Source organism: Elgaria multicarinata, chromosome 9 (genome assembly GCF_023053635.1).
Source record: "Elgaria multicarinata webbii isolate HBS135686 ecotype San Diego chromosome 9, rElgMul1.1.pri, whole genome shotgun sequence".
Lineage (NCBI taxonomy): Eukaryota > Metazoa > Chordata > Lepidosauria > Squamata > Anguidae > Elgaria > Elgaria multicarinata.
The window spans coordinates 53456623-53474569 of record NC_086179.1 but is presented as its reverse complement, the minus strand read 5'-3'; the positions used below and the strand labels follow the sequence as shown (position 1 = coordinate 53474569).

The window sequence follows — 17947 nt, the reverse complement described above, 5'->3', positions numbered from 1 at the left end:
CAAAAAAGTTCAATGCTCAAGGTTTAATAGTCAAATAGTATGTTTCCATGCCCTGGCTAGGAGCTGAGGCATGGCTCCCATGTAGCTCCGTGCCATGGAACCATGCAGGAAGAAAAACACAAAGATGGGGATGGAGGTAGGGTCTTGGGCTTTGCGAGTCAGGCCCACTCTCAGAGTGGCCATATTGATGGTGGGAATGGTAGTGGTGGCGGTGGCAGTGGCGAATATTGAGGCAGTGGTGGAATAGGAAAAGAAGCGGCCCTAAGAAAAGCCATTTTTAAAAATATGGAAATGAGGGTTGTGTTGAAGGAAAGTAATCTCCATACAGCTTCTGGAGGACTGATATAGCGGAGTCAAGGAATAGTATGTTTTACCCTCAGACTACTAGAGCCCATGGTGACATGGGCTTTACATTAGTATTGTGAGAAGAAGCAATTTGGAAATCAGAGATATAAGTGCTGTCTTTGGACTGTCAGAAGAAGCTTTTGTAGGTGTTCAGAGAAAAGAAGTGGTATAGTCATCCTGAGGTGATATCTCATCAGAATGCAGTGTGAGCCAAATGTGAGAATGCTTCCTCACATTAAAAATATGTGTATATAGAAAAATAGCCTAGAGCCATTCTTTGTGACATGCTATATTTCTATGTGGAAAGTTTTTAAGTAGGAGGAAGCATTAAGTCATGTGATTCCTTAGTTGGAAGTGCCACTAGTCCCAGGAGGTTTGACCAGAAGAATGTTGTTGTTGCATTTTATTTCATTCCCCCCCCCTTTAAGGTCTGATCAGACAGGCGTTTTTTCAGGTAATCATGTGAAGAGAGGTCTTCTCTAAATTGTATCTCATGATCTACTGTTGTTCACAATCCAGTCATTTTTAAAAATTAGATAATGCACCTAATTAAAAAGGCATACTCCCTCCTCCTCCTCCTCCTCCTCTTCTTCTTCTTCTTCTAAAATTATAGAGTAGACTCATGACTATCTGAAGTCACATTGATTTAAATGGGTCTACTATGAGTATGACTAAATCTGGATCCAAGCCCTTGTTAATTTCATTTACTAACTTCTTTTATCTGAACCTAAATATTAACTATTGCTCAGAGTGACATAGTCACTCACACAACTGAATTAATTTATGGAATTTGCTCGCATGACCATTAGCTTAGCTGGATTTAAAAGGTGATTAGATAAATTCATGGAGGATATGTCTGTCCATTGCTATTAATCATCATGTAGACGTTCCCGAGTTGATGGCCATGTGCTGCTAAATGTTGCTAGAAAGCAACAGCAGGAGGGGGCCATTGCCCCTGGAAAGTCCGCAGACAGGGCATGAAGACACCTGATTGGCTGCTCTGGGAAACAGGACACTGGACTTAGATGCCCCTATCTGGACAGGGATAACCTAGCTTCAGCCGTCCATGCTCTGGTAACCTCCAAATTAGATTACTGTAATGTCCTCTACATGGGGCAGCCTTTGAAGATAGTTTGGAAGCTGCAGCTTGTGCAAAATGCAGCGGCCAGATTGATAACTGGAACCAGAAGGTTTGAACATATAACACTGATTCTGGCCCGCTTGCACTGGCTGCCTATATGTTTCTGAGCCCAATTCAAGGTGCTGGTTTTAACCTATAAAGCCTTACACGGCTTGGGACCACAATACCTGATGGAACGCCTCTCCCAACATGAACCTACCCATACACTGCGCTCAACATCTAAAGTCCTCCTCCGAGTGCCTACTCCGAGGGAAGCTCGGAGGATGGCAACAAGGGAGAGGGCCTTTTCAGTGGTGCTCCCCCATTATGCAGGGCTGTGGAGTCGGCGCCTTTATTCATGGCACCTCCGACTCCGACTCCTTTAATTATATATCGATATAGGAAATAAATTTTCTACATATTTCCTACATCAACTGCAAGCATGCAACTTTTTAGAACCCTAACCTGTTAAAGCCTGGGTCTAATGGCTATAGCTAAGACATTCTGGTTTTTTTTTAATTTATTTATTAAAGAAGCCCAAAAATGAAAACAATGAGGTTATATTTTCTAAAATCCAAATAAAAATCTCCTTTACTGTGTTACGTGATATGCTCTCATTAGACCCGTGTACAACTTGCACACGTTCCAATGAGACTCTCTCAAACACACTTGTAAGGAAACTTTAGACATTGGTCTAAACTTTAGACGTTGGTCTTTAGAGCGTCTGTGGCTAAGTAAGGTGATTCTTATCTAAATGAATTGCTTGACCTAGCCTTGTGATTGCTGTCAGCCCCATTCCTGTGTTTTTTTCCTCATCTCTGTTGGAGATGGAGGGGTGAAGATACCTTGACTGTTGCCTGCCTCAAAATGGAGTCCTGCTCACTCACAGGAGAGCTACTTCGTAAGAACTGTATTTTATTCAGTTAAAAGTGAAAGTTTGTTTTTGTGCTTCCTTTCCTTCCTCCCCCCCACTCCCTCCCTCATACACCCCCAAAAACTCTTTCTTCCCCCACCATCAACCCAGCCGGCCCCAGCACTTACTGCAACCAGCCAAGAATATCAAACTCCTTCATGTGCTTGGAACTCACATGCTTGGAGCACCTGAGTCATGGTGACTCGTCTGAGCCTGCCTGTGAAGGAGCAGTGGCACTCTGGAAAAGGCGGCACATTGAGCCGTCTTTTTCTCTGCTGCTGCCGATCCGTTGAGGGTGTCTGAATTTCTCTGGCCAGCTGGACTGCGAATCCGGGATTTTTGTCCAACCAGCCAGAATATTTTGGAATTGGCTGGAATCCAGGACAATCTTGGTTTTCAGGGACATATTGCAAATCTGTATACAATTTAAATTTATTAGGAGTCGGAGTCGGTACATTTTTACCGACTCCAACTCCAGTAACCCAAGAATTGCTTCCGACTCCACAGCCCTGCAATTATGGAATGATCTCCCTGATGAGGCTCTCCTGGCACCAACATTGTTATCTTTTCGGCGCCGGGTCAAGACTTTTCTCTTCACTCAGGCATTTAGCAGCATTTAACAACATATGCTAAGTTGTTTTTTTTTTAATGGACCCCGGACATGTTGTTGTTTAAAAATGGATACTTTTTTATACTGTTTTTATATTTTTTGATGGTTTAAAATTTTGTATACTTTTGATTGTCCTCTGTTTTTAACTTTTGTAAACTGCCCAGAGAGCTTCAGCTATGGGGTGGTATATAAATTTAATAAATAAATAAATAAATATGTGGTCTGATCTAGGTGGGCTCTTCTTATGAATATTCTTGTGATTTAAACCTCATGCAGCTGTTTAAACCTATGCAGCTGTTTATGGTTTAATCCATGCTCCTTCATCATGTGTAGAGAATGAGAGCTGAGAATGGGCTATGTGTGAGCATGCATGCCCCACCCCAAAGTGTCCCATGGCTAGTGCAGAGACCTTTGTGCATTGAGTGCTAAGGTCTGCAAAGGGGCTTGTAAGCATGTTCAGGCGAACACACTTACACAGCTCCTGTGAATGGGAACCCTGATAAGGCAGGAATCCTGACAAGCCTCTTTGCCATCAATGAGCAAAGGTCTCTGAGCTTATTCAGGTGCGAGGGGTGCTTAGGGCTGGGTGTATCTGCACATATCTCATCCCCACTTTAGCCCTATGTGTGAGGCAGATGTATACCTGTGTATTTGGGCTATGGTCTGAATCTGATGGGAAGGAGAGATATCTGCATATTGATGATGTTGAACTCCAAACCCCTGGATGACCTCACTTAGTGACTTATGTAACAAGAATAAAGAAGATGGGACTCTGCATAGTACATCCATCCCCAACCTGGTGCCCTCCAGATGAGTTGAACTACAACACCCATCTTCCTCATCCAGCTAAATTGTAGTCCAACACATCTGAAGTGTACCAGGTTGGAGAAGACTGCCATAGTGTAATGCTCCAGCACCACCTTTTTGTAATGCAGCTTCCAGATAGGAGTGGAACAACCAAAATACTATGCATGCATCTCCCAAACAAGAAGTTTACCATGGTAGATGGTGGATGTTGATTGATCCAGAAGAATGGAGCCACACCTTGCCTGTCCATCTCCAACAGTATGAATGTTGCTTGTAGACATGTACAAAACTTTCTATTCATTTCAATTGGCATTATCTAGTAGAAAGTTTTGGTAGATTTTGCTCAATCTTAGTTACTTTTTGTTAATTTCTAAACAATAGCTGCCATCTATAAAATACCTTTTCCTCATGGGGCTGTCTGGCTTATTGTGGCTCTAGCAATTTAACTGATACTCATCTCCTTCCGATGTGTACTTGCTTTAGTGACAGCTTGCATGAATTATTCTATATTGTGGGAAGTTTGTTTATATTGTTTAAAACTGAAAGCAGACTGTATGGGAATTATGTTTTCCTTGACTTAAATCCAACTGTGCAAAACAATTTAAAACCATCCTGGGTCTAATTTTACTGAAATGAAACTAATATAGAATTAAGCCCATAGTTTAAATATCAAACAGCCTGCAGGGATATGAGAAATAATTGCATATTGTTGTCAATCAAACTTATTTGCCGTAAAAATAGAGTGAACATTATTTTTCTTGCATTCTGAAATGTGTGCTGACAAGTTCATTTATTCTCTGGGACTGATCTTATCTATTTGTTCTTGGGTTATCCTGTGGTTTATTATTGAGCTTTGCCTGTGCCTGTATTTTCTAGTTACTTGTATTGCATTTTTTAATTCAGCTGAATTGTAGGGCATTTGTGATTAATCCACTCCTTTTCATGCATGCTCTCCCTGTTTATTGCATAGCAATTACTCGGCTCTACATCTATATAAGTAGCATTATACAGAGTAGCTGAGGTTTCCCTCAGGTGCTTGTTTTTCATCCTATTCACATATGATGCTTTGATGTGGCAATGCCATCATATGAGGTTTTTTACCTCACATGTTTCACTTGGTGAATATTTCTTGTCAATGTGCTCCCTGTAGCGACAGCTAGTATTTACCATATTTGGGAGTGTGTTAGTTCTCAGCCTTTTACTCACTCATGATAAATACCAGCTGTCATCATGTGAGACTGAATTCACAAGAAATACTAATTTCATGAAGTCAGCATTTTGGGATGACTTATGTGTGAATCAGCCATTTGATTCCCCCCCCCCTTACATAATGAAACGAGTCTGATGAGAAGTTGCAGCAACTTTTAAAAGACCACAATAGCATCTTCTTTTCACATTTGTGGAAATTATATAATGAACAAGCAAAAGAGGGGGAAGTAATTGGTCAGATAGGCTTACTGGGGAATGTACAGCACTGAAATCGTGGAATGGGAAATAGAAGGAAGAAATACAAGGGTAAGGCAGTGGTGAAGAAACTTTCAGAACCGAAGACCATATTAGGTGTTATGCTAGGGTGGTGAGCCACACATGAGTTCACACCTAGGTACACACACAAATTCACATACAACTCTCTCTCACTCATTCACATATACTCACATACACACACACTCACATGGATTGCTGCAGCCTCCTCCCCACTGCACCCACTCTGACTCTATTGTTGCTTTACTGATCGCTGCTTCAAACGAGAAATGGGCAGGAAATAGCTTTACCTCCAGATTAAAGGAACGAGCTCTATAGTTCGTGACATAAAAGCCACATCCTAGAGTGTTCCCAGAGCAACTTCCTTGGATTTCTGAAACTATGGTGGAATGCACTGTGAGGCCCATGGAAGGCCAACCCAGTCTTTGCAAAAAGAACTAGCTCAACACTTCCAATTGAAAATGTTTATCTAAAAATCAAGCAGAGAAGTTCACAAATGGCCAGTTGCTTTAAAAACAACAATGAAACATAGGGCCTGTTCAGACAACATGCTAAGCCATGGTTATGCTGCTAACTCTTCTGCAGCAAATGATTAATGAGCATATTTAAACCATAGTTATGTAGCCACCATGTTTAGGAATGGTTCACATGATACAGTAAGCCATAATGTTTAGCTCAAAATGCTTTACCACCATGTATTAGCATGTCGTCTGAAGAGGGTCATAGAATTAACTAACTAAAGCTGACATATCAGGAACGTACATCCTAAGAATAATTCACCAAAGCAGCTTGCAGGTGTGGGGAGGGCACTTTGGATTCCTCAGCTTGGAAAAGTTTAGCCAGTTGCTTGAAGTATTGATTTCACAATCACTACTGCTTTATACTTGTATTGAAGTGCACTGACAACTGTTGGGGCCCATGACATATTTACACCAAGCAGGATATATGAAAGCAGTATATGGTATGTGTCATGGGTCCCAACAGTTGTCATTGCACTTCAATACTGCTATAAAGCTGTAGTGTAGATTCTGCCTCTTATATACTGCTTTCATACCACTTTCATAGTGTTATATTCTTCTTGGTGTAGATGTGGCCAATCGATATTGGGTGGGCAACACACAGAGAAGGATTGGAAATTCAAGCTGACCAATCAGTAGCCTAACATTACCTTAATCATGAATTGTTCAGATGTTTCCTGAATGTATCTATATAACATAGACAGCTTCGGCTATTGGGTGGTATAGAAATTGAGTAAATAAATAGTCATGGGGCCTCAAATGTAGAGTAATGCAAAGTTTGGTATCTACAGATGTCGGACATGCCCTTTCTTCAACAATGCATTCTATAAAAGTGGGTGAAAGCTTTGGTTTGTCATATCTGTGCATGCAGTCCTATTTGCTCCATCTTTTACAGTGGATCAAACAAACCAGGAAGCCTATAATTAACCATAGTTTCCCATTTCATCCAGACTGGGAAATTATAGTTACCAGTTTTGCAAGAAGCCACAACAAACCAATTTCAAACCGTGGCTTAATATCCTGGCTTGTTCTGAAGCTGGTAACCATTGTTGCCAAGCTTTGACAAAACAGAAAACTATGGTTAATTAGAGGCTCGATAGTTTGATTGCTCACACTGCAAAAGGCTCATTCATATCTCAGTTTATTAAACTGAGATTTGGTTAAGCTGAGTTGGAAATGGCTTGTTACCCGGCACTGTAAAATGACATAATGTGAAGTTCAAAACCTAAATTTTCTACACTAGAATTCAATGGTTACAGTCATACATATTGATCCACAAATGAAATTAGAGTTAAGCTTACATTAAGTTGAAATTAATACAGAATGTATGGATGGCACACAAATTCACAGAATTAGATTACAATGCTTCTTTGAACATAGTCAACCAAAATCCTGGTGAGCTGGTTGTTTTTTATTGCCAATACAATCAACTCAATCACCATAGTAACTATGTTGAAGTATTTATCAAGATTTCATGAAACAATGTACTACTAGCTACTTTTTTATTTTTTAAAAAGTAATATACGGTGTGTGGTTTCATGTTAGATTTGAATCGGAGTTTTAGGGGTTAGTATTTTGTCTATCCCTTAACATACCTCTTTCTCTAAATGCTGTAATCCTAAGGTCCCTGGGAGTCAGAAAAGAGGTGTTCTGGGATGTTCCTTGGGTGTACTGGGAGAGGCTTTGGATGCACAGGATTTATAGCTCTCCAGTGTCCCTGATGCACCTGCCAGAACGGGGGAAGAACTATGTCAGGTCTATTGCTAGGGTAGTTCATTTCCTTGCCATTAGAATCAGTGGGAAGGAAACTGTTTAAGTGGGGGAACCTGGAAAAGGAGGGAGAAAAGTAAAAATGCAGCTCCTTCTTCCTTTCCACCTTGCAGGTATGAGCTTGTCAGGGCTTTGAAAAAAGCCAGTTATTCCGCCTTCAGATATCCTCGCTCCCAGCACTAGGATTGCTCTGCATGTGGATAAAATGATAGAGATTACTGGCTCATCTACACCAAGCAGGATATTCCACTATGAAAGCGGTATATGGAGCCACACTACTGCTTTATAGCGGTATTGAAGTGCATTGACAACTGTTGGGGCCCATTGACACACACCATATTTATTTATTTTATTTATTTATTACATTTTTATACCGCCCAATAGTCGAAGCTCTCTGGGCGGTTCACAAAAATTAAAACCATAATAAAACAACCAACAGGTTAAAAACACAAATACAAAATACAGAATAAAACACACAACCAGGATAAAACCACGCAGCAAAATTGATATAAGAATAAAATACAGAGTTAGAACAGTAAAATTTAAATTTAAGTTAAAATTAGGTGTTAAAATACTGAGAGAATAAAAAGGTCTTCAGCTGGCGACGAAAAGAGTACAGTGTAGGCGCCAGGCTCTCTGGGGAGCTCATTCCACAACCGGGGTATAACACTTTCATACCACTATGTCCTGCTTAGTGTGGCTACTGCCTTTTATATGCCATTTTCACACTGCTTTCATAGTGCAATATCCTGCTTGGTGTAGATGAGGCCTATGTATCCATTTATTACTGTCAGTGTAGAAAACTAGGAAAAAGAATCTGAAGGGAGGAAAACCCCATTATATTACATGAATCATTAGGCTAATTATATTGTTTTTCACATTACTTTAGAAATAGGCAATCATTAAGTATTCTACAATTCAAAATTGAAGATGAACCATGTATTGTTGTTGTTATTATTGTTGTTTAAAGTAATTTCAGCACTTCAGGAAAAGCTGTAGGGAAATTATTTTGTTTCCTCCATTCCCCATTCTGGTATTTCCAAGTACTAGAGAGAACGATATAGCCATGTAGAACTTGACCCTTCAGTGATCCTTGTGTACAGTAATGAGTGGAGTAATTCTGTCTGACCTGTAGATGTTCCCTGTTGCATACAGACCTTTTGTGTCATGTACTTTTGGAAACTTGTTATAGCGAAACTTAATGTCTTCAAGAAAAATGGATGTCTTCACATTTTGTGCAAATTCTATTACGGTGACGGTATTCGGAACTTTCACAAAACCCAACACACTGGATCTACAATAATCTATGTAAGAATATGTTAGTTTAACATATTACTAGAGATCTACCAGACCAGTTTTGCTCATTTTTTAAAAAAGAATTAGTTGTGCAGAAAATGTTGAAACTTTGAAAAAGTTCAAACCTCGAACTTTAATTGCAAAACAGTATGTTTATTTGCGCTGCACCAAAAAAGTTTCCTATTCTTCCACTGTTCAGTGCCAAATGGTGCCTGGTCTGACATCGCAAGTTTTGAACCTCCATTACCCACTTCCTCCTGCTTTCCTTTTTTTCTGTTTCTGTTTGGGTTTGTTTTTATTCATTTTGCTTCACAGGATGCTGTTAGGCCTCGGAGCAGTTGTTAGGGCCCATGGCCATGATCCCCCTTTGGATTATATTGTTTTGAACAGGCTTTACACATGTAGCAATAATAGGGATGATAATAGTTAGCTTCCTGTTGGTTGTTGTGGAAATAGATGGTTGTTTTTTTTTACTCTGTATTCCAAGAGATTGAGCCCAACATGCATTGCAAAATCTTTTCAAGAGAAGGACCTATTGTGAGGAACTTGAGAAGTTTATGCTGTGAGAATGCCAAGGAAATATAGATATCCAAAATGATTTGAATCATTCCTTTTATTGGACTCACTTGGGGTGGGGGGTGCATAGCTCAGTGTGATAGAACACATGCTTTGCATGCAGAAGATCCCAAGTTTGATCCCTGGCTTCTCCAGGTAGGGCAAAGAAAGGAATCCTATCTGAAACCCTGGAGATCCACTGCCAGTCAGTGTTGACAATACTGGGCTAGATGGACCAATGGTCTGACTCAATATAAGGCAGCTTCCTATGTTCTTACGTGTTGGTGATTATAACATGTTTTCAAGCTGCTCACAGTTCCATCACATTCTGATGCATGTTAGGACTGATACCTAAGATTTATCCACCATATATTTATTTAATTATTTACAATATACTGCCGAATAACCAATGTTCTCTAGGTGGTTATGGATTCCAAACACGTGAGACACAGCAGGGTACTTGACTTCTGTTTTAGGAAACATCATCCATATCATTGTATTGGCTACAAAGGTGGTGGGTTGTAGAGGTGTTGGTGTTGGCTGGCAAACCTGGATAGTACTGTAGAGTCCATGAGCCTTCCTATGGACATACTCAGACTAGAGGTGAAACCACAGTGAGGCAGAGAGAGCTGCCTATATACCGTAGCAAGCACTCAGGAAGTACAACTTTAAAATTTCGGACTTGTAGCATACTTTTCATTCCTATGTAATCCTATTTGTAGGGAGCAGTGTGAATCAGAAATGTCCTGTTGTATTTGGCGATCACTTACACTAGCTGTTTACATATTGCTTGCATTTTAACTCTGTATTTGGGTGAACAGCAAAAGTGTACAAAGTGCATTAGCCTGTAGACCTATAAATACAGAATTGAATTCAGGTTAAGGAACATGCTACCACCAGCCCAGTTTGTGTGTGCCTAAATCTGGATCCAATACCGGTTTGCTGTATCAGGTACAACGAAAAAACAAACAAAAAAACTTTGGCTGAGATTCTCAGTTTGGTCCAGTTGCAGAAAACACCAGGCTAGTTTTCTTCAGAATTCTGACTTGTCATTCATGATCAAGCTTCCTTGTGCATGCAGCCCAATCACTCTTGCTTGGGTCCTGCAAGTGGGAGTAGCTAAACTAACTAGAAACTTACCAGGATGGAAAAGTTTAGCGTTTTCAGGACTCCTAGCTTATTGCTCCTCTAACAAGCCAGGATTTGAAGCCAGGGTTTGTAGCCACTCCTGTTTGCAGGAGGAGCCAAGTGGGAGTGATCAGCCACCAGCACGGTTGCTCATGAATGGGATTCCAAAGAATTCTGGTGTAGTGCTTTGTGCCTTTGTAAGTAACAGGCCCACGCTACAAAAGCAATGAAGACTGAAACCCACAACCACTAAATGAAGAAATAGCTGTTTCATTTGGTGATTCATTCAGAAAGACAGCTGAAATGTTTTCTGCTGAATGCAGCATCAACATCTAAATTGTAGAAGAAGTATGAACAGCTTTAATACACTTACTTCATTTTGAAAATAGAAATAGGAGCCTGGAGCATTCATGGATGGGCTTCAAGAATGTTAATTGTTTGCGTACATGAGTAAGCTTATAAATGGTTGTTTCTCAGGGCTTATTTTGCTCATCAAAAAAAGCTGTCAGTGCTAGTATAAAGATGGGTGGATGAATTATTATATTACTTACCCAGTCTCCTAATATGTTCAGAGCTTGATGGAAAGTGCTTTTAACTTACCATGAACTTCTCTCCTTCAGAGCCACCTCAGCTTCTCTACATTTAAAGTAGGCACAGAACCATTATACTAATCCATTGTGCTATCATATCTCCAGAAAACACATGTAAGCAATTGTGTTGAATATTCATATTTGATGTGAGTTGTATTAAAAATCTGTGTATTTGGCTTCTTATGCAGCTACAGTTCTGGGTTGGTGCCACTCTCAGCGTTGTTACTTTTAATTGTGAAAGTTTGTTCTTTCAGCCAAGCTATCTATTCTGCTCATATTGGGATTCAGAGAGAAAAAATCCCAAAGAGAGAAAGACCTCTCAGCCTTGGACTACAGTGATGACCAATTTGTTTTGTTTTCCATTCAGGTCAGATTGTATGCAAGACCTGATGCCATCAGAAGAGGATCTGGGGACTATGCTCTAAACATTACTCGGAGACTAATTGAATTTTATGAAGACTACTTCAAAGTGCCCTATTCCCTGCCAAAATTAGGTAAGTTTTTCAGACAAAACAGAGCTTGTAAAGAGGAAGAGAAACTGCAGATGTCATTTTAAGGAAGACTAAAGTTAATGGCTTGAATCCTAACATATGTTCACTTACAGTGGTATCCTATGGGGATTAGTCCCAGGTAAGTGTGTTTAGGATTCCAGCCTTAAGGAAGTTAATGGAAGGAAAGTTTCTCATCCCCTCATGCCCCCTGAAGCTAATTTGGGGGGATTCCTCCCTCCCCAAGAAGCCCCTCGCACCCATCCCATATTTGTCTTTTTTGCTAAGTGTAAGCCGCTCCGAGAGCTTTTTTTGGCTGAGGAGCGGGGTATAAATATGATAAATAAATAAATAAATAAATAATTGTTCAAGAGAGCCTCCAGACTCTGAAGAAATTTTCGAAGGGCGTAGCAGGCTGCAGGAAACTTTATTTCTGTGTACTCCTCTAAGGTAACTTACCTTTGTTTCAAGCCAATAAGTATTATATATTCATTTTTTTAACTGTATGGAAAATAGGTTAGTCTACTTTTAGCCTAGGGGGTGCCTTCACGATTCAAAAACCCTGTGCTTTCCCTTTTCCTGGGTGGTGTTGGGTAATTTCAGTGCCGAGGAGGGAGTATAGAGTTTCTGGGTGGCCATCTGGGGACAGGAGGTGCCCCCACCTTCTTCCTGGTGGAAGGTGATCATTTGCAGGTTGCCTTCCACCAGGTACCGACCAGCCACGCCTCCGCTGCAACTCCGGAGCGAGGCCATGGGGCTGTTTGATGCTGCCTTGCATGTCCTCATGTCACTTTGGAGAAAAATGTTGGGGTAAGTCCCTGACTTTTTTTCTCTGCAGCTTCATTGGAAAGCCCTGGAGTGTGCGTGTTATTGCAGCGTCATCGTATAATCAACACTACACACCCATCCCGGGGCTTTCCGAATGTTTAGAGAGCCCTCTAGTCTTAGACAACAATCCAATTGGTATGGCTGTGGTCCACCTGAAAATAAATGTTTTATTGAGTTGTTTCTAGATTGTGTGTGTGTGCACTCAACATATTAGGTCTCACTTCCATTAGTCATCCCTCAAGCTATGTTAATTTGATCACTTTAATGTCTTCATTAGCTACAAAACAAAATGTATTCCAGCATTTGATTTTTCTCACACACACACACACACACACACCTTATTGAAGTGACTCACCTGGAGCTTACTTTGCAGTTCTGCCAGCCCAAGCCTAAAAGTATATGCTCTCTTTCATTGTTTTTGTTAACACTTTTCTCTCACATGCTAGAATATGTCACACTGTGTTATTATACCCATCCTCTTAGGGAACACATGGGACCAAGATCCAGAAAACATATTACTCAGCAGCTCTTTTTCTGATCGCAAGTGTTTTCTGATTTTAAACCCTAGGTGTTCCTCCCTGGCATTCAGGGCCTCCTTCATTAAAGGACATGCCTGCTGAGCAGCATCATTCTTAGCCTTGCAGCTAATGGTGTGGCAGGAGATACATTAATTGAACTGTTACAAGTGGGAGTTTTATGCATTTTTAATAAGTGTGAAATGACATTTCTTTTTTCTTCACTTAATTGATATGTTGCATACAGTACTGCTTTAAAATCAAAGTAGTTACACAGAAGCTTGTTAACACAAGTTTGCACTAACTCTAGTTTTATCGCTTTGTAGTTTCATATCTGTCTGCAATTTGTCCTGCATAAGTGTTTGTCATGAAAATGTGATGTGAGTCATAGACTTACTGTGGGGGGAGAAGCCTGCTTCTTGCAAAATAAGCTAATGGTGTCAAAAAGTTGAAAGGAAAACATGATGTCTTCTTAATTAGGAGAAAGAAACTCAGAGTTGTTGACTTTAGATGATTGAGCATGGTAGTAGAGTAACAGTGGATTATTATGAAAATATCCTTAACTATATATCTTTTTTGTAAAATGTGGTCTTGCAGTTAATGTGCTCTCTAGGCATAGTGATTTTTACACAAAATCATTTTTTAATTAATTTTCAAACTATATAGACAAACAAAGACATACGAAAAAAGATTTTCCATTGTTGACTGCTGGCAGAATTTAGCATATTTTATCCATTTCTTTACAGGTGTAGTTAGGAGTAGAATCTATTAATTAATTGGAGATTATGTAATTCTTCATAGCTGTATATTATAATTAGTCATTTACACAAAGTAATTTATAGACCACATTATACATAGAGGTTGGTGCTGTTGGTTGATAGTTTCACCAGGGAATTGTTATATCGCCTGTTCTGAATGGGATTTCAGTCCTTCAAAAGGATCAAGCTTGTAGCTTGGGGGCGCTGATCTGGCCCTTATATTTGATGCCCAAATGGCTTCTGTGGCAGGGAACACCTTTTAGCAGTTGTTATTGTCATCTATGCCACAGTGACATCAGGCTAGACTTCTGCAACGTGTTGAAGCCTTTGAAAACTATTTGGAAACTAATTGGTTAAAAAAACCTGCAGCTACGTTACTGACTGGGACTGATCATAACAGTACACCACAACAATTGTTTAAAAAGCCTCCCCATTTCCTGGCACAATTCATAGTGTTGGGCAGGATCTACACTACTGCTTTCAAATGGTTTATAACAGTAGTGACAACTTTTGGGGCCCAGAACACACTCCATGTACAGTTTTCAAACCATTTTCGAAGTGTCATATCCTGCCTGGTGTAGATCTGGACTTAGTTTAACTTTAAAAGACCTATCAGGCCTGGGGGCTGGGCATTTTATTTGTCTATTTATTTATTTACAACATTTGTATACTGCTCCACAAGCTAGACCGATTCTGGAGCAGTGAACAACAGAAGATAAAATGAACAAAAGATAAAAAGAAGAAACATTATATTAAAATTATTCTTTAAATAACAGAGTGTAGATGCTAAAAAGAGAAATCAACTCTGGTGCTTGATAAACGTATTAAAAACTATTTTATTCTTAAAATCCAAAAGTGGTCTGCTCAACGTTTTGGACGTATCGTCCTTCGTCAGGAGCTGGAAACAGTAGCTGTGCTAGCAGGAGCTACTGTGTCTCACTGAGAAAACCAGTCCGAAATGTTGAGCAGAGCGCTTTTGGATTTTAAGAATAAAATAGTTTTTAATACGTTTATCAAGCACCAGAGTTGATTTCTCTTTTTAGCATCTACGCTTATTGGTGTGTTTTCCCCCCTACGTCGGCATATTAAATAACAGAGTGCCAATAAAACCGAGGCTGGTCAACCAAGGAAGGCTTGGTTGAATGGGATTGGGAGTCTACTGCTGGCCTAGTAATTTCAGTGAGGAAAAAGCTACTGCTGTTTCTGTCTAATCTGTGCCCAATCTGAGAAGGAAAAAAGTGACTCTTCCATTTTGCTTTTCATTGATTAAAGGTGAATAGAGGATACTGCCTTTGAAATGCAGATTTAAACCACCTCTGCTTCTGTATAATCCACAGCATTTCTTTGCAAGAATCCTACAGGAACTAGCAGTAAAGTACTCCTGGATCTTCCAGCAATAAGTTCTAGCAGCAAAGTTCTAGCAGCAAACTACAAGTGCAATTGCTCTGAGATTTTTTACTCATATGGCGGAAATCACTAGCTTTTTATTATTTTACATTATGTATAGTATGCTTTTGGGGTCCCTTGAAAATTGGCATGTCCAAGCACTAAGGGTAGCTTGTGTGTGGCAAATTGTCTTGATTTGTATATGCCAGATTTGTTCTAGTTACCTTAGGTTGTTGTTGAGCATCCTGAGAGGTTTCCTGTAAATTAGTCTACCTGCCACTGTGCACGTACTTGAAATTCTATTGCCTTGCAAGACACTGTACCTGTTAACACATTTTTATGGGTTCTTGCCCGTTTGCAGTTCTTGGAGGTACAAAGCTGCAGCTTGAAAGTTTGTGTATTTGGTTCATTTGCTTCCATAAACTATCCATGTTTTAAAGTAGCTTCAGCATTACACAAGTTAAAAGTAGATATACATAGTAGTTCATACACATATTGGCAATCATTGTAGATAAGTGATTGAATGGTATATTCAGTTTTTCAAATGTTCAAGCAATGGACAATTGTCTGTAGACAAAGTGTTGTCCAAAACTATACATGATAAATCATTAAGGCTAATAGTCGTCTACTGTACTTCTTTTATCAGAGAAAAATAGCAGTGTAATTCTCCAGTGCAAGAGGTCTTCTCTATATTATGAAACAATATTGTTCTAGATGTAGGGGTAGGATGAACAGTTTAATATACCAACTTGGTTTATTCCTGTACAAGAAGACATTATAATAAGCTTTACATAGCTATGCTTTGGAAGCCCTTTTTAGGTCTGAAAAGTAATATACCAAATATGATAATTTTATGCCAAACCAACTTGTACATAATTACATCTTATTTTCACAAAGTGACGTTCAATCTGTAAAAAGTGCTAATATTGCATTTCCCCCAATTTTTCAAAAACATTCTGTTTGTTTTCTGGGGGGGGGGGAAACGGGGACAAAACAGCTTTTCATGGCTTCAAAATTTCCGAAAATTTTACATCTCTATATCTGAGGTGATTTTGGGCAGTGGCCACGCACAACCTTCACATTACCAAAAAATGAACAGACTTTCAGCCTCCTGTTTTAACATTTTCTTTTCCTACTCTCTTTTACCTTTTTTTTTTTTTAAAAAAAAGTTAACTTTATTGCTCTTTTCCTGTGTTGAGCACATGCTATGAAAGTGAGCAATTTGAGCAAGTGACAAGTAGTAACATAAAATCTCTTGCAGCTTAATAATTTCTGTCTTTCTCTATCCACTCAGTTTAGAGGTTTTATTCTTACTGGACTGGAGGAAGCATCTTATTCAGCCACATTGAAAACTTGCCTTTTGTCATACAGAAAACTTTGTTAACAGCCTGGGACTCAGCCTATGCTCAGCAAGAGACTTCAGTTTTTCCAGGGAACCAAGAGAAGGGATGTAGGGAGTTTTAGCAAACTGTGCAATAGAGGCATTGGCAGCATTAGAAACTATAGAGTGCATATATTTTATTTCTCCATTCCAGATAGAAATAGATATCACAGAAGGATATAGGATGCAAAATAAAATCACATCATTAAAATCTAATAGTTTAGGCCTAGTTATGGAGCAAGAAAAGCTGGAAGAAGCCAGAAAGGCTCCTGGTTGTGAGAGCTTTCCAGGCCCCTAGAGAAACATATTGTTGAAGGAACTGGAAGGTTCTATCCTTAGAATCCCCCCATGCATATGTTTGCATTCCCAAGGGGCCCAGAAGAGAACTACCTAAGATCCTGTGGAGTAACAAGAACTTGGACTCTGTAATCAAAGTTAGAAACTTTTACAGTCCTTCAGTAGTCATATCCTGGTTTCATTCACCAACAATTTATTGTGTAGAGCAAAACTGCTAACGTACCTGTGAGGAACCAAACCTCCCCTGCCCCTCTAGCTTGATAGCAAAGATAGCAAAAAGGCAACATGGGCCTTTACAAGTCCCAGGTATGGGCCCCATCTCTCCCCCCACATGTAATCTGGTTTGGTGAGTTACTCTTAGGGCCAAACTAAATGTTCAATTAAGCTTGCATAGTAGATCTATTTGGGCTAATTTTGTTTACTCTTCTGCAGAGTGTGTGCAACCCCAGTTCAGATCGTGACTGTGGTACTTCAGGAGAGGAGGGTTTGAGCTCCCCTCCCCATCATTTTTTGTCGTGAAATTTCACAAATTGTTCTGAAAAAGGTCTCATCAGATTCTGATAAATAAGTTTTAGTGAGTTAGTTCGATGTTTCATTTTTTTAAAAAAAAACACAAGTGATTATCTCTACTTGCTTCTTTAATAAATATATTGGATTGTACACTGGAGGTTTGATTGTTTTGCTTAGCTTGGGAGTCTACTCTTGTGCTGGACTGCTTGGCAAAGGCGCTACTGAGTTTGTTAAGGAGTTTAAAGGAAGCCCCTGTCTTCTCCTATGAGCAGGATATTAAAGAGACACAGGAGTGATGGTGGGGCTAACTTTGAGGAATAGAGACAAAATGCTGTCTTGGAACGTGTCCTACATTGCAGGGTGGAAGTGTAGAAATTCCTGTTTGTTATAATACCCAATACAAGAAAGAGCTGCAAAATGCTGCACTGTTTTCTACCTAACCACATTTTTTGCACAGGAGAAGTAGGAAGAAAGTTGATTATAGAAATCACCCGATCAAAGGTCATCAAAGAAACAAAGCAGCAAAAGGCCCTAGATGAATTAAAATATCAGATGTATCTACAATATATAGCATTCTCTAATGAAGTGTTTTATCTTACTACACATTTTGAGTGAGTAAAGCCTTGTCTTTAAAAACATTTTACTCACTC

At 39.6% G+C, this 17947-nt stretch overlaps 1 protein-coding gene across 1 annotated transcript in view; it reads left to right on the top strand.

Moving 5' to 3' along the window:
- Positions 1 to 17947, top strand: part of TRHDE (thyrotropin releasing hormone degrading enzyme) — a 280840-nt gene that overhangs the window by 58979 nt on the left and 203914 nt on the right. The window contains exon 3 of the mRNA XM_063133867.1: positions 11502 to 11628. Within this exon, the coding sequence (XP_062989937.1) occupies positions 11502 to 11628 (127 nt within the window). The remainder of the gene's footprint in view (positions 1 to 11501; positions 11629 to 17947) is intronic.